Genomic DNA, 18,177 nt, shown 5'->3' with positions numbered 1-18,177 from the left:
TCTGCGGAAAACTTAACTCCAGCACGAGTTCTTCCTTTCAACTACAAACTCTTTGGGTCACGCTAAGTTGCAGACGCGATGTGATTGGCTAAAAAATGGATGACGCACGGCTTCTCAAGCCTACTGAGAATCGGCCTCTCCCAGCGCGTCTGAGATTCCGCTTTCCGATTGGTCCTTACGGCAAGGGGGCCGGGACAATTGCTGAAGTTGACCTCTGATCCGGAACTCCCGGCAAAGATGGCGGCGGCCAGGTGTAGGAGGCTTTTGCTCCGCGGTCCGGGGCTGTCATTGCACACTGCGGCCAAGGCTGCCGTCACTGCCCCAGAAGTGGTCGGCTCAGACGTCGCAGCGGCCCCCCTCGCGCGCTACCCGCCAATCTTGGCCTCCCTGACTGCCGACAGCAAAGCGGCGCGGCAGCGGCGAGTGGAGCGATGGCAGGCCACGGTGCACGCGGCCGAGTCCGTGGACCAGAAGCTGCGAATCCTCACCAAGATGCAATTCAAGAAGTACGTAGTTTACCCCCAGACCTTCGCCCTGAATGCCGACCGCTGGTACCAGAGCTTCACCAAGACCGTGTTTCTGTCGGGCTTGCCGCCGCCGCTCACCAAGGCCCAGCCGGACCCCGACCCCGACCCCGAGTCCTCCCTGGACCTCGCGGCCTTGCGCGCCGCCGCCTGCGACTGCCTTCTGCAGGAGCACTTCTTCCTGCGGCGCAAGAAGCGCGCTCTTCTCTACCGGGACCGTGAGGCCGTCGCCTCGCCTTTCCTGGACCAGCTGGTAGCCTCCCTCATGGGCCTGCTCAGCGTGCACAACCCGGCCTTGGCTGCCGCTACCCTCGGTAAGCCTCGAGCCTGCCACTCCGGGCGGGGGAGGTGGGGGTCGTAGGCGACCTCTCTGTCCTAGTTTGTCCCCTCTTCGTTTCTGTCTGTCTGCTTTGTCAGTCCCCCACCCACCCCAGTCCTTTCGCTCCTAGCTGGGGGCCAGCGTCTGGAGACTGGGTTCCCGTGCGTGTGCTACCCCCTACTAACTGCACAACCCTAGGCTAAGTAGCCTGAGGTCTTCAGGGCTGCTTCAGTCCTTTGCTCTACTTTGTGAAGGTCCAGCCAAATCGGAGGGCCGTGCTGGTTAAGAGAAGGCGCACCTCGAGAGTGGGACAGACCTGGGGTTGCCTTCTAGCTCTCCCACCAAAAACTCACATGACCTTATGTCAGTTTATTAACCATTTTGGGCCTAGGTCTTCTTTTTCAAGATGAGAATACGATAATAGTACTACTACTTCGTTATAAAACTGTTAAGATTGAAGGCGGTATTGAAATACCTAATGTATGTATAAATCAGTACTTTCTGTGCGCTTGGCCCTGTTCTAAATTTTATATGTGCGAAATTTAATCCTCACAATAACTTTACAGTAGGTAGCACTTTTGTATAAATGAGAAAACATACCAACCCGAAACGCAGAACTGTAAAACGTACCTAGTCAAAGAACCTGTAGCTGGTAGATTGGGAGAACAGGCTTCAGACCCAGCCATTCTGGGTTCCCAGTAAACAATCAACAACTTCTATTTTACTGTTCAGAGCAGACATGAAAAATAATTAATGGATAGACAGTTTTAAAAATCGTTTTCTGATGTGTTCATTTTATATTTATCACCCAGTAAGTATCTCAATAAATATTTACTGATTTAATGCTACTGTGACTGTAGGTGTGTGCTCAGCTGAGTCTTGTAGCGTACTTCTCTCTCTCTCTCTCTCTCTCTCTCTCTCTCTCTCTCTCTCTCTCTCTCTCTCTCTCTCTCTCTCTCTCTCGGGAAGAAAGTCGTCTTGAGAGGGAGCATCGCAGACTGACTGCTCATGATCAGTGGCCTGGGAAAATTGACTGAACCTTGTCAAGACTCTCGTTCCACTTCTATAAAGTGGAGAGGATAACAACTGTACATACTTCACAAGTTATTGTGAAAATTGAATTAGTAATCCATGAGAGAGCTCTGACTCCTGTTAAACTTTTTATTTCTGGTGAATGATTATTGCTGGTGGGTTTATGTTTATTCTAACTGAGAAACTTCTTTGGTTACAGTGCTTAAGTGTAGTGCAGCATAAGTAGACAGTAAAAGTTTGAGTGTTATATTTAAGTCGTGATCATTTAAGTTAAATTATCACTTAACTCAGACTCTATCTTACATCAAAGAGTACTTTTAGATATATTTTCAATTAGCACACCCATTCTTGAGTTCTGTATTGCTGATTTTAGTGTTTTAATAATAACTACATTTGTCTAAATTATTAGAAAAGAAATTTTTTAATGTCTTTTGATAGATTGTAAACGCCCAGTTCACTTTTACTGGTTGCGTGGCGAAGAAATTATTCCTTGTGGTCATCGAAAAGGTCGAGTTGATGCTTTGCGATACCAAATAAATGATAAACCACACAATCAGATTCGAATGTCCAAACAGCTCCCTGAGGTAAGGATTTTTGCATGTGTATTTGTTGACAGTTGAAGAGGAAGTGTTATAGGTAGGCTCGGTAATCGGCTTAAGAGGGTAAAAAGTTTTGATCAGATCTCTCTTTTTGAGTGTCTTCGGGATACATCTCATCTGAAATCCTTTTTCAGTTTTTTAGCTTCCTACAGTATATATATTTTGCAAAGTTCAAATAATCATTTTAAGTGGCTTTAAGGCATCAGTTTTCAGGACCATAAAAATCTTTTTTTAATATAAAAATACTGATAACAGTTTGTGATTGCAATTTAAAGCAGGCTACCCTACTTAATCGTAAATCAGGGCATTTTTATAACAATAAGCTGTCATTTTATGTGTGTACAGTTCTTTTGGAGAAAACAAGTATATTTTGAATGTTCTCTGTGTGCCCATGCCAGAGGTTGGCACATTTCTTTTGCAAAGGTCCAGATAGTAAATATTTTAGGCTTTGGGGCCCATAAGTCTGTATTGTATTCTCAGTTTTTGTCATGTAAAGGCAGCCATGTACCATATGTAAATAAATGCTCCTGTGTTCCAATAAAACTTTATTTGGAAAAACAGGTGGCTGGCTGGATTTGACCCATCATTAGATGATAATGATGTTAATGTCATCAAATTATTTTGTAAAAACCTTATTTTTAAGATTTTTAAATGTCTTAAGATTTTAAGTAAAATACATACTAGTGTTGCTGTGAATTCACTTATGACTTTTTCTTTAAGTTTGTGCCTCTGGATTATTCTGTACCCATAGAAGTCCCTGTTATGAATTGTAAGCCAGACAAACTTCCGTTATTCAAACGGCAATATGAAAATACTATATTTATTGGTAAGTTTCTCTTTTGAGGTATTGTACAGTAAATGTGTTTGAAGTGTCCTCTAAGATTTGCATAATTAATTCTTGATGACCAAGAGGTTCAGATAGTCCTTGTGCAATATAATTCATAATCTCAGGTTGCAATATGCATGAAAATTGGAAAGAAAATATTCTTTCAGCTCACTGTTTAAAATTCTCCTTGTTTCTATTGCATTAACAGTATTTAACTCTAATAAACAGTTACTAGGCTTTGTTGATTTATTATTTATATAGAAAAAGTAATTTGTGTTTTTTTCCAAAGTAAACAAGTAGGAAACTGGATTAGAGTTAGTGATTGGCTTTTTTTAAGCAAAAGCGTCCCGTTTGTGCCACACGCTATGATAACCGTCAGGAATACAAAAATTTTATTTGTATATTTTCTGATCTCTGATTTCTAATCTCTGCCTGTCTGCAGCTTATTCTTTTGACATTTTTTTGTTTATTAATTTCCAGCTGATTTGAGGAAGATTTTTAAGAAAGCAGCTTTATGCTGGTCTTCCAGAACTGTCTTAATAGTCCCTTCTTAGATCAGTGTGATCTTAGTGAATTATAGGCAATTTTTGGATGAAAAGACTTTACCACTAAGGTTAAGAATATCAGCATTATAAAGGAAGTTTTTAAAGTCAGGAAATATGTATATCCTTTGGTGAATATGACCAGGAGAATAAGAGTTCCTAATGATGATGAAGGGGTTAGAGAAAACTGAAATAATAGGATATTTTAAATAAATTTTACGTATATTCTTTTTACTTATCCTGCATCTTTGTGGGCTTAATAGCTAGCAGATTGTACTTTCGCGCGAAATTTAACGTTAATGTGATTTAGTCAATGAAATGAATAAACCAATTTTTCCATTTGTATATTTTGAATACTGATCACATGAGCAGAGGAGAAAGATGGGATTGAAGCAAATGCTGAGGACATGTGCTGCAGGTGTTCTAAGTGTGCACTTTATCTGAAATGTCTTTATATTGCTCATCAGGCTCAAAGACAGCAGATCCACACTGTTACGGACACACCCAGTTTCATCTGCTACCCGACAAGTTAAAACGGGAAAGGCTTTTGAAACAAAACTGTGCTGATCAGATAGAAGTTGTTTTTAGAGCTAATGCAATTGCAAGTCTTTTTGCTTGGACTGGAGCACAAGCTATGTATCAAGGTAAAACTAATTTTATGGCATCATTGTTCTTGGAAGACATTTTAAGAATTTTAATAGATCAAATTGTTTTCTTGGGTTAAGGCTGAATCTTAACATTTTGAAAACTTTTACATGGGCACACAATACAGTTGTTTTAAAACCCATAATTAAATGTTTTACGTTTGTAGTTGGCAAGTGGCATTTGGGTAGTTACTCTGATCTTTTACTTTGGCCACTTTTGTGTGAATGTACTTTTTTTGGACAATGTTCTTAAGCATTTCAAGAGCTATAGCCAACTGAGTTAACTCTGTAGATGATGGTGGCTTTCTGATACTAGAAAAGGAAGTGCTTTAGTGGATTAAATTTTTCATTAAATCACAGTTATCATATGTAGTTTCTTTGAAGGCCACATCCAAGATGTGGATTAGGAGATTGTTCAGTTAATGGTTTATAGTTTTTATGTACCAGGCACTGTTGGCCTTGGAGATACAGTGTTGAATGAGAGAGGCAGGCAGATCCTGCTCTCCTGGAGCTTAAATTATAGTGAGGAAAGTAAACAATAATAAACGCAGAATATTTTCAGCTGATGGTAATACTCTGGAGAAAATGCACTAGATGAGGGGAATAATGATGTATGGGGTATAGGTTTAAATGAGGCTTGGGGTGGAATTTATTTAGACAGAGTAATTTAGGGGAGAGGTCTAAAAAGATGACATTGAAACAGAGACCCAGATGGTGAGCAGCTGCTTATGTACGAACCTCGGGAAAGGATACTTCTAGGCAAAAGGAATGGCAAGTCTCTGAGGTAGGAATAGACTTGAACAACATGAAACTGATGAGAAAGGGAAGGGGAGAATGAAGGGATGGGGAAGGAGACAGAGGAAGCTGGAGGCATGTCACAGAGGACTTTTAGAGCCTCATTGTGAAGCATTTGGATTTTGTTACAAAACTGGAAGTAATAGATAACTAGATTGCTCCTATATTAGCGACCAGGAGGAATTTTACTACACATTTAATTATTACCGGGCTACCTTTTTCCTTTGTATGTATTGTTTTAAGCTTATACTCACAATGGTTGATTTATGTTTCTATAATAGAAATAAATGGAGAAGATAGGAATAGGAGTAGATAGAATCAGCAAGAGGAAACTTCCCTAAAGATGTTAGAATGGCATTGTTTATTCGTAAAAGATAAAGTACTTCTTTTACAGTATAATTGATTCTATATTTTAGCAATTTTATTTATTGGCTATCTCCATTAAAGGTGATATATAATATGTGTGCTGAAATTTACAAATTACTGCTTAGCCCTGGCAGTTGGATTTAGAAATATTAAAGCCAGTCCATCTGGAACAAGAAGCAGCCAGAAAACTTGAGTAGCAAAGGTTTTAAGATATCCTAGAACCTTATGATGACATAAAATATATTAGGCAAAATGAAAGCAGCTCGTAAAACCAATTTTGAAATATTAATTAAGATACAGAATTTGTCCATTTGTCCAACTGTATGTTTGAAGATCTTAGAAAGTCAGATTTTTCTTCTGAAAAGTTTTTTTAGTAGATGTGGTGGAGTAAATGACTGTAATGGTTACTGGGTAGTAGATGCTGCTGGTATAAGGAAAATTTGAACATATTTGAGGTTGGTGAATAGTGATGTATTTAGTGCCAGATGTGGGAGAGACCTGCGTAGATAGAACCTCTGCTCTTAGATGGAGTAAATTAAGGTTGGAAGCTGTTGAAGTCCAAAGTTATTGAAAAGGTGTGTCATGAGTTTGGGGATACTGGAAAGAAAGAAAGAACGCTTGATGCAGAAATAGAATATAGGATTAGAATGGAGAAGACGGGGAAAACTTCGAGATCTTTAGAAATTTGGTAGGTAAAATATCTGGGTTATAGGAAGTGTTTGATACCGTCTAATGTGTGTGTTTTTTTCAAATATATTCAATAAGTAAGTTTCAGCATAGCTTTCTTCTACAGGATTCTGGAGCGAAGCAGATGTTACTCGACCATTTGTCTCCCAGGGTGTGATCACAGATGGAAAGTACTTCTCCTTTTTCTGCTACCAGTTAAACACTTTGGCACTGACTGCACAAGCTGATCAAAATAACCCTCGTAAAAATATATGTTGGGGGACACAAAGTAAGCCTCTTTATGAAACAGTCGAAGATAATGATGTGAAAGGGTTTAATGATGATGTTTTACTTCAGATAGTTCACTTTCTACTGAATAGACCAAAAGAAGACAAATCACAGCTGTTGGAAAACTGAGAAAAAACATTTGATTCAGGACTTCGGGATTACTTAAGTTTCACTGAAGAAACAATAAAAGGAATTTTGACAATGAGACTTCTGTCAAATATTAAATGCATTAATTTTGAGACATTTTTTATGTTAACCTGTGATTAGACCTCTCATTCTGCTCAAAATACATCATTGAAGTATTTAATTTTAGGTATAGTATATTGATTAAAAATAATTTTATTTATATATGATTAACTGATGAGACTAATCGAGCAATTTTCAGTACCTGATATTAATTGTGTGTGTGTGTGTAACCAAGTCCAAGCTCATACCAGTCACTCACTGCATAACAGGCCAGTAGGTCAAGGGACAAAATGCTGGGGCAGTGAAAAATGACTATTGGAAAAGCCAGCTAACCGAGAAGATGGACTTATGTCTTGAAGAAGTGTTTTTTTTGGGGTAGAATTCTAGCTTCTTTTATGTTAAGGAAAGAAGCCGGGTGCCTGATCAGCTTGTAGACGTTCTTCTAATTAACTGGTGGTGAGGTAACTGGGTGGGGTTTTGGGAGTCAACATCATCAACCTTCTGGTTCCAACTGCTCTGGGGTCTGCATGCTTGTGGTCAGTATGTAGTTAACTTTTTCTGTCTGATGGATGTTCTAGTATCTGCAAAACAACTCAAGGGTATGGCTCAGAATATTATCCATAACCCTTCAGGAGGAACTGTAGGTCCTTGACTTTGTTTATGACTAAACTATTATTTTTGTCTTGTTTGACTGTTTTTATTGTTTTCTCATTTCTCTTGTTAAATTTGCTATTTGGAACTGTAGGAAGACCTTGGAGGCTAAAGCTTTTCTATAAACAACAGGCAGATGATAAGGGGTTCTGTCCCCTGAAAGGCCCCGCAGGACCCTGCTCAGTTTCATGTAGACTTAAAAGTAAGGTAAAGGCAGTAATTCAGTTGCTTGAGAATACATAGATATTTTGTTATAATAACAGTATAGAATTCCAAAACCCCTTCAAAACATGAAGTGTTTTGCAGATACAGGAAACTGGCACAGAGGAGTTAAAGTAACTTTAATAAGGTTTCACAGATGATTAATTATATAACTGATGAATTATATGCAACTTAGGTTCTTAGACCTTGGAAGTAACATTAGTAATGTTTCAAAAAAGAAAAATAAATGAGAAAAAAAATTGCTACAGAGAATACTGAGAATAGAAATCAAAAAACCCACAGGTGTACAACATTGACATTGGCCAATATTTGATTGGACAAGGTTGAATTTCTCATGAAAGGCCTTCTTAGTATCCCAAAGTTTGGTTAAAAAAAAATTTGTAACAAAAAAATAGCAATAAAAAATTAAAACTTAGGACTAATAAGAGATACCATAAAGAGTGAGAATTATAGGTAATAATTCCAAATGTACAGACATGGTCACTGTCTTTATGTATAATAAGCGCATTGCAGACTGAAATTCAACCTAGTTACTATCCAAATGAGCTTAACTCCGCATTAGAGATCGCTTATAAGACTTTGAGAGTATTCTCATAATTAGCTCCTTTAAATAACGTTCTGTGTGCCATCCTTAGTACAATTACTCTTCATTTCTCAGTCACATTTCTTCATTTTGTTTCCCCTCTATGTAAAAATATTGAATTCGGTCTCAGGTCTTGATTACGTTTTGTGTTCTTCCTCTGTCATCTTACAGAATTCTGCCTTCAATTTGCAACATTTTTGTAAGTAACATTTGACACTTGACTTTTGAAACTTTTATAATAGTTGGGGCATAAGTCTAAGGTTTAATATATAGGATATGTTTGGGGATTTTTGTATCTTAAAAAGAAGTTATGGTTATAAGATAATTTGATTTTTTTTTAATTTTGGTTTTTTAATTGAAGTGTACTTGATTGTGCTAATTTCAGGTGTACAGCAAAGCAATTCAGTTATACGTACTTTTTTTTTCAGATTCTTTTCCATTATTTGTAATTACAAGAAATTGAATATAGTTGCCTGTGCTATACAGTATGTCCCCGTTATTTTGATTTGCTTTTAAAATTATGTAAAGGAACTGCCGTTGGATTTAAAATACAAGTAGTGTTCTCTAGAAATGAACTGAATTGTTGGGGAGTCTAAGTTAATAAATGCAAATGGGATCACACTTATTTTTTTACCTTTTTAGTTTTTGGACAGAGTAAATGAAGTTTGACCTTGGTGACATATAGCAAAAACTCATACATCAACCAGTTTAGGAAAACTGAAGACAGAAGAAAGTAACTATCTTATTTTTTAATAGATGATTATATAAATTATTATAAGCTTGATGCTTTCATATTTTAATTCAAACATCCTCAGAATGTTTTTATGAAAATTATGTGTTGATATAAAGATATTCGTAACTTTAGCCTTCTTTAGATGTGATACATATATATATAAAATAGGAATCATCATATTCATTTTTACTGTGCCTATCGCCTTATTCATGTTGTAGAGAAATGTAATACAGAAATATGTACCCAAATAGTTTTAGAAATGAGCCACTTGTAATTTTTGATGACTTTAATTTGAGGTTTAAATTACCAAAACTGTCCTGATCTCAAGAAAATGAAAACTTGCATGATGTTTAGCTACTTAGAAAGTATTTCTTTGGGTCTTCAGTTCATGTATAACTTGACTTTTTATTTGCAAACTAACAATACTTGCATTATAAGCACTTTATTAGGCTCTTCCAAAACCTTTCAGTAACTTTTCTCTCTTAACCATTAATAGTGCTAATAAAGGAGGTGGGCAGGATCTAAAGCTGGAATGGGCATCAGAGATAATTTAATTTAGCAGCTGAGTTCTGTTTATGTCATTCATCTTTATCACACTGTATGGGTTTTTTTTTTTGTTTTAATTATCAACATTAAAAGGGAAGGGAGTTATGAAACACTCAGGTTTCGAGTTCTTTTCAAAAATAGTAAAATCTGGCAACTCCAGGTTGTGTGGACAGGAGCTGGAGATTGTCCACTCTGGGTTCCTTTAGAGGAGGCATACTCTCTCCAGTTTGTCACTGTCCCACCTGCTCCAGCTCCTTACTTCTCCTCTCTTTATTTGGCCAACATCATTAGGCGTGCCTCCCTAATTTCTGTTAAATGTTTTGTCCTTGATACATTGAGTTTATGACCCCTGAGGTCCAGATTGCTATTAAGAACTTGTATTATTGGTGGTAAAACTCAACCTTTATAATTACTTTTTAAGCTTTAAAGATCTCAGTTTTCTATCAACAAACATTGTAATAATGATAAATTGAATTCAAATGGAGAATTCAGTTTCATTTGGGATAATTAAGTGAAATCTAGTCTTCGGGTAGAAGGTGATATATAAGTTACCTGGAAAAATAGATAAAACTTCTGTTTCCTACTACTTCTGCTAAATGAAAGGCAAAGTGGATCCTGATTTGTTTTGTTTTGACAGTTTCTTAATGATGATGTTGGGAAAAATTTTGTCTGTTTTCACAGAACCGAAGTTGGCAACCAGGGAATATTTGGACACTGGTCTGAGAATTTTCTTTCCCTTCATAGCCTATGCTGGGTTGTCTACAGTACCACCCTTCCTAGTAGTAGAAGAATGGTAGGGATGCTCTTACAGAGTTGAGACCATATCAGACTGGAGAAGGTGCCCAAATGGTGGTCAAACACAGACTGGCTAGAAAGCTGTGAAGTAACCCATTAAAAACAAAAACAAAAGAAGTCTTTGACTTTTGCTTCCCAGAATGGTGGACTAGATTATTTGGTTCAATCTTCCTGCTATGACATCTGACTGAATATAATAGATACCCACTGAAGGCATTGGAGAGATAACAAGATAGTAGATAATTGCCAGACTGGTATCTGGAAGAAAATGGAAATCCAGAAGGTGAGCCCTAGTATCAGGCCTGCTTTTGCTCTGGAGGGGTGATTTGCTAACCAAGATGAGGAAGCTGAGAGGAGGAGTAGAATTTCAACAGCCTTGTGAGATTAGAAGGACAGAAATTACAGCACAAGACCTCCATGGTTGAGACTGGTAGAATTCCTGGCTTTGAGACCCTGAATGACTACTTCTGAGGGTGTAAGGGTGAACTAGAAGTAAACCATTCACATAGAATATAGCTTAGAATCAAGTCATCTACATAGTTTAGAACAATACGAAGTTTTGGAAGTAGATGAACATGATCTGAGATTTCTAATGCCTGGGGTATCTAAAAGATGCAGGGTTGGAGAAAGAACATTTTCCTAGGTCTCAAATTATTTCTACAAGCATTTTTTCAAATACAGTATATCCATATATAATAGTTGGGCACAAGAGGAGAGAGAGAGTAGGAATGAAAATCAGCAGAAACAAGATACAATAGAAACAGACCCAAAGGGGCCTACATATTTGGATTGTAAAATGGACTTTAAAATTAATGTTTAATATGTATAAGGAGATGGACTAAAAGGTTGAAAATTTCAATATAGAACTGGAAACTTAAAAAAAAAGTCATTGCAGATTTGCAAAAGAGCCAAATATTCAGGAGCTAGAAAAACAAAATGGTAAATAAAATTAAGAACACAAAGCATCGTTATTAGTTATGTATAATGCATAACATATAATTGCAGGCTTAGCTTCTTAAAACCACACATCTGTTACCTCACAGTTTCTGTGGGTCAGGAGTTCATGGCTTGAGTGGGTCCTTTGCTTCAGAGATTCTCACAAGGCTGCAGTCAAAATATTGGGCAGGTGAAGGGTGCCATCTGAAGCCTCAGCTAGGGAGAGGTCTGCTTCAGATTCTGTAGTTGCTAGCAGGTTGTTGGACTGAGGGCCTCAGTTCCTTACCGGCCATTATTAGGTAGGGGCTCCCTCGGTTCCTTGCCAAACGGACCTCTCCGTTAGAGCAGTTTATACCAGAGAGGGCCTATGGAGAGAGTCTGCTAACAAGACTGTTGGTCAGAAGCCAAGTCACTGTCCAGTCCACAACCAGAGAGAGGAGATTACACAAGGGCATGAGTAAGAGGAGCTATGAATCACTGGGAGCTATGAATCACTGGGAGCCATCTTAGAGTCTGCCCACCAAAAGATTATAAACGCCACTGAAAAGAGAATTACTGACATGGGAAGTCCAAATAAAATATCTAGGGTGAATATTGTCTTCATAAACTTTGTTACTCCGCCATCACCAGTGAAGAGGGGTTGATATTTACCCATGTCCAGAAACAATGGAAGTACTGTGGACAGAGGATAAATAAGGATATATATTAATTGAATATAGGAGCTTAGAAATAAGGAGGCTACTAGGGAAGGAAATGAAGGATCAAACTAGGTATTTAGGAATCTCATTTGTTCTTACTCTGTGGATACCAGTGGATACCCCATCTATAGAACTCTTTGTAATGAGCTGTATGTAATTTGTGGCTGAGTTGATTTTTTTGATGTTGATTAATAATATGCCAGTGGATAATCAGTGGAAATGTGTCTATAAACTAATAGCCATTACACATAGTAGTACTTTATGTTGCTTACTTTCTTTTTGCACAGGATTTTCAAGGTGTGCACATAATATTTATTTCTGAGATGTGTACAGTTTTCTTAAATAGGTGTTCATTTTTAAATTAGCCATTACCTCATGGGAGGGTGATATTTGTAAATATATTTCAAATTAGCATACATTTCAGTAAATGTATTGTTGAAATGTCCAAAAAAAAAAAAAACCAAAAACCACAACTACAGGTTAACTAGTTTTTGTTTATCTCATAGGTGTTCTTTCTTTGTTCAGTCTAGGTATTATGGAAAAATCTCTTTAATGTTGACAGAATTTCTTTAGAATAAACCATTACTGTGTCTGAAAGACCAATTTCAACTGGCAGAATTAGAGAGGGAACAGCAATTTGGAAAACCAAGTTACCTGTAACCTTTGATAAGCAAAGGCCTCCATAAAGTAAGTCATAATATTTCTCCTTTTTAAGAATTCACATATCTAATGTTTGTATCAGTTACACATTAGTTTGAAAATGATCTCAAGCTGGATTCATGTTGAATAAAATCCAGAAATTTTCTTCATAAATTGAGTGGATGTATAGGAAGCTAGGAAGAAAAAGGAAGGCATATGGTGAATAAATTTCTCAATGCCAGTTACTACCTTAATATTAAAGCAGTCCACCTCCAGCATCCATATTCATTTGAAACTGGATGATATTGTTTAGTTACTTATCATGGACTACCCAAGGGACATATAGATAAATATTTACTTGTAACAGCCATCTGTAGAAGCATCCAATAGAGTTTATGAATTTATTTGTATATATCAAATTGTACCCTATGTATTAATGAATTTATGCATTTAGGTAGAAAATGAATAAGCTTTTGAATTAGTTTAGAAAATCAGATTTTCTTTTTTTTTTAGTTTCATTTTAATCTGTAGAATATAAGATTATTTTTGTTGTCAATGTGAAGTATATAATTTGAATGTGAAGTATGAAATTTGAAAAACATTTAAGTGGGAAACATAATCTCATACTGTTAACATTTTGGTCTGTCGCCTTATATCTGCATTTTTGTTGTTACTTGATGTTTTTGAGTTCATACTGTAGATCAGAGTTCTCATATTTTTGTTTCATAATCATCAAATTACCATATATTTCTATATTCTATAAATAATTTGGGGGGTATTTTGAAAGGTGATTGAATAGTAACAGTATTATACACTAGGAGAGAAATACTTAAACATGAAATTTCCATAATACTAAGTTCACATTCATTTACAAGGAGAAAAAAAATCACAATCTTTTCAATTATGAAAAACTCAAGCATGATAATTATTTAAGATTAGCTGATGTGGGTGTAATTATATTTAATGCAGGAATAGTTCACAAGTACTCAGATGATTAAATCACGACCTTCAATATATTTGCAAGATTTCTGTATCTCACCACCTGGATGTGATTCATAGTTGGAAAAATAAAGGATCTGTGTATTTGGAGAGCCCTAAGGGAAGTAAAAATATCCATACAATTATCCTCTGATAAAGTATAATTTGTTGCCACCCTCAGAACTAGAGTTTTAAATGTAAATCTAAAAGAATGATGACAAAAATTCTAATTCTCATGTTACCTGAAAATGTAAACAAGTTTCAAAATCAGTTTGACAGTTGGATCTAAAAGTCTAGATTGAAGTCTTGATTCCTTCATTAACTACCTAAGTGACTTCAGGCCAATCAGGTTTCCTTGAATTCAGTTCCTTTGTCTGAGAAATTGAGGGGATTGGACAGAATCTTCAGAATCCCTCCTAACTCTAATGTGTGATGAATCATCCCTTCTAAGCCTGTCACAGCAGATGTGATTTGCCATTAACTTTTTTTTTTAATTTCTTTTTTAAACCTCCTGTTTCCAAGTGACAAAATGGTAATGTTGTTAAGAGCTAGAGAGTTGTGTGGGGGTTAGCTTGCCCTTTCACTGAATTTCCTCACTTGAATATTTCTTTCATGCTTTTTTCCCCACAGCACTATATCGCCTGAGGGATAGACTCATAAACTTTTAGAATAAAAGGAAATTTAATAGTCATCAAGTTCAACTCACTATTCAGTGCTCAGATATCCTCTAAAAACATCTGCACCAAATACTCACACCCATCTGTGCCTGAAGTTTGGTGATTTATTACCTTCCAAGGCTTCCATTTCTCCAGTTTGTATTGTACTGATTACTAGATCATGTTGATTTGGGTTGAAATCTCTTTTCTGGTAGCTTCTTCCCATTTATCTTAGCTGTGTCTCTCAAGGTTATTTGGATATCTTTTCCATTTGTTTTCATCAGGTTCAAATATTTTTTTTATCATCTTGCCATATTCTTGAGTTAACTTTTTCCCATTGAGGATTTGATGCCAGTATTTTCTCTGAAATTTTGGAAATCTAATTCTCAAAGTCTTAAATATAGGGCTCAGCTTTTCCTAACATGGCCAACTTCCCAGTCAACCTTGAGATTATGTGTTTGTTTGTTTTTTTTTAACCAAGGAATTTGTCAGTTTTACTATGGCAGTTATTTCCTTTTTATGGATTAGAATTAGGTCCTTGTGTAGCTGTTCCCTTAATTATTTCCTCTACCTTGTGAAAAAAGAAGAGCAGGGGCACTAGCATTCACTGAGCACCTACTGGATGCCAAGTAGTTAATCACATGCGGTGATGGCATTTAATCTTCAAACCAACTCTGCAAAGGAAATGTCACTGTCCCTGTTTAATTTTTTGTTTTCCAAAAGGAAAGTTCTTTGTGTTAATAACTGTCAAATCTCAAACAATGCTAGGTAAATACTTGGTAAACACATCAACATGACCAACAGAAAGAAAGTAATAGTATTTCTCAAAAAATACGGTGAATGTTTTTACTTATTTTAAGTTATTGAAGCAGCATGGTCAACTAAGGCATCAACTACTTTATCCCTCTATTATAGATTCTTTATGAAGAGATGTACTGCAAAAGAAGTTAAAAGTATGGTTGGGCTGGAAGGAAGGAAGAGAGAGAGGGTAGAAGGAATTAGTACATTCAAAGCCAAAACAGTGAGCTCTGAGCGGTGCTCCCGCAGCCTGGCGATAGCATACCTGGATGTGGGCTGTTGAACGTCTTCATGTTGCCTTGGGGAAAGGAGGCATGGACATCGCCGAAGACTCTTGAGCTCTGAGATGGGAACACAGCCCCAGCCCCCAACCCTGCTTTGTAATCTAAGTCTTCCAAGAGGCTCCTGTTTATAAAAGGGACTAGAAGAAAGACAGTCCGCAGAAAATGAAGTATGTGGCCAAGACTTACAAGTGAAAGAATAAAAATCCTTTGTCTCAGTATCACTGTAGGAAATGCAAATGAAAATAATGAGAAATACTCTTTCATTATGTTGGGAAAAAATCAGAATGTCTAAATAGCACATATCGCCTTGCTGTGGGGAAATGAAAGCTCTTGACACTACAGGCAGGCATTTAAATTGATGGACCCACTTTGGATGCTGCTTTGCGGTATTTTGTGTGGTGGACGATGAACATGCCCTGAGACACAGCAGTTGCACTTCTAGATCAGTACCCTGAATGCACTCTCGCTCAGGTGCACAAGAAGGTGTGTAAGAGGATATTCCTGTGGCACTATTTGTAATAAGGGCAAGATGGAAAACCTCTGAGTGTCAATCAACGAAGGAATATATATACATTGTAATATATTCATATGCACATGCTAGTGTTTGAAAGAACTTTATAAATTTATTAATAGGAATGAATCTGGAAAACAAAGTTGGGAAAACAAACAGAACAAAAGCAAGCTGTGGAAAGATTTGGTCAGTATCACTCCATCTATGTAAGTTAAAATTTCAGAGAATATTACATTGGTAATAGTATACGCGTGTGGTAAAATATATAAAGAATGAACTGGAAGCTGTGTACACACTTTCGGATATTACAGTATCTAGATGATGAGGCAGGAGTGGGTGGTTGGTTCTGTTTTGTGGTTACCTTCAGTTACTTTAGTTATGTTTGCAACAGTTTACTTATTTTAGAAAAGGAGGATGGGGAATAAGTATTAAGGTAAAATCATAATATTTGTTAAGATTGAATAATAGGTATATTGGTTTTCACTCAGTATTTTCTGAATGTTTCTGAATGCTTGAAATATACATATATTAAAAAATTGTGTAAATGTATGTAGATTATTGATAGCCAGTATTGCAGCTGGACCAGCCCTTATCATTCTTGTTACAATCGCAAGATGCCCTCAGCAGTAACCGTCACCAAACTTGGGGGGAAAAAAGTTTATTACTTACAAGGCCTTGGCCTTATATGGCAAACTGGGGGCCACACAGCAAGGCTGCCGGTAGAGAGAGAGAGAGCACAGGCTGGGGTTCTGTCTTCATTGGGATCGAGGGTGGGGGCCTAGGTTTCCATGGGCTCACTCTATTGGTGAATTTAAACATAAGTGGAAATTTTAGGCACAGAAAGAGAAAAAAAGCAGCCCATCTGGCCGATTACAGACACCAACAAAGATCTTTAAAACAGGAGACCAGGGAGGTGGGTGAGTGGTGGCCTCTGGCTGGTGACAGGTTTATTCCAGGTAGCTTTCTTTGAAGTAGATGCCACAGCAGTCAAAGCTTAGGACAGGCACTTGCATTACAAAAGAAAAAAAATGGTCAGGGCTCACACTACATTTCTAAAAATAAAAATAGATGTACAGCAGGTTGCATGCAGCAAAAGCTGTGTGTGTGTGTATGTAAAACAAAGGCAAAGGAAAGGCAGGACAAACTAGTGAGCAGCATAAGCATGGGAAATCCCAGGAATAAGAAATTGACTTAAACACATTAACTTACTAGAGAATCCACATTCCCACACGATAATCTAATACAATTTTCTGGTTTTAAAATAAAGCGTACCTTGGAGATACTGCACGTTTGGTTCCTGACCACTGCAATAAAGTGATTTTCGCAATAACGTGTCACATGAATGTCTTGGTTTCTTAGAGCATATAGAAGTTATATTTACACGATGCTGTAGTCTGTATACTAGCATTATGTCTAAGAAATGGTGTACATACTTAGTTAAAAAATAGTTTTTTTTGCTAAGAAGTGCTAACCATCTTCTCAGCCTTCAGCAAGTTGTAATCTTTGTGCTGGTGGAGGGTCTTGCCTCAGTGATGACGGCTGCTAACTGATCAGGGTGGTGGTCGCTGAAGGTTGGGGTGGCTGTGGCAATTTCTTAAAATAAGATGATGAAGTTTGCCACATGGGTTTGCCAATCCTTTCACGAATGGTTTGTTGATAGCATGCGATGCTGTTTGATAGCATTTTACCAATAGCAGAACTTCTTTCAAAAGTGGAATCAGCCCTCTCAAACCCTGCTTTATCAGCCAAGCTCATGCAGTATTCTTAATCCTCTTTGTCATTTCAGCAGTCTCCACAGCATCTTCACCAGGGGTAGATTCCATTTCAACAAACTTCTTTGTTTTCTCATCCATAAGCAGCAACTTCTGTTAAATTTTACAATGAGATTGTAGCAATTCAGTCACATTTTCAGGCTCTGCTTCTAATTCTCTTGCTATTTCCATCACATCTGCAGTTACTTCTTCCTCTGAAGTCTTGAACCCCTCAAAGTCTTCCATGGAGGTTGGACTCAGTGTCTTCCAAACTCCTTTTAATGTTAGTATTTTGAACTTTTCCCATGAATCATGAAAGTTCTTAATGCATCTAGAATGGTGAGTCCTTTCCAGAAGATTTTCAGTTTACTTTGCCCAGATCAGAGAAATCACTATTTATGGCAGCTTTAGCTTTATGAAATGTGTTTCTTAAGTGACAAGACTTGAAAATTACTCATTGATCCATGGGCTGCAGAATGGTTGCTGTGTTAGCAGCATGAAAACAACATGAACCTCACTGTACATGTCCATCAGAGCTTTTGGGTGACTAGGTGCATTATCAATGAGCAGTAATATTTTGAATCTTTTTTTCTGAGCAATGGGCTTAAA

The 18,177-nt window shown here is 37.3% G+C and overlaps 1 protein-coding gene across 1 annotated transcript; it reads left to right on the top strand.

The window, feature by feature from the left end:
* The first annotated feature begins 211 nt into the window (after positions 1–211).
* Positions 212–6,808, top strand: MRPS30 (mitochondrial ribosomal protein S30). The gene is made up of 5 exons (XM_006207705.4): positions 212–838; positions 2,314–2,459; positions 3,195–3,300; positions 4,310–4,486; positions 6,441–6,808. The coding sequence occupies exons 1-5, from the start codon at positions 238–240 to the stop codon at positions 6,728–6,730; spliced, it is 1,320 nt and encodes a 439-aa protein (XP_006207767.2). The 5' UTR covers positions 212–237; the 3' UTR covers positions 6,731–6,808.
* Positions 6,809–18,177: the final 11,369 nt, after the last annotated feature.

The sequence above is a fragment of the Vicugna pacos genome, chromosome 3 (assembly GCF_048564905.1).
Source record: "Vicugna pacos chromosome 3, VicPac4, whole genome shotgun sequence".
Taxonomy (NCBI): domain Eukaryota; kingdom Metazoa; phylum Chordata; class Mammalia; order Artiodactyla; family Camelidae; genus Vicugna; species Vicugna pacos.
This window is presented reverse-complemented; position numbering and strand designations above follow the sequence as displayed.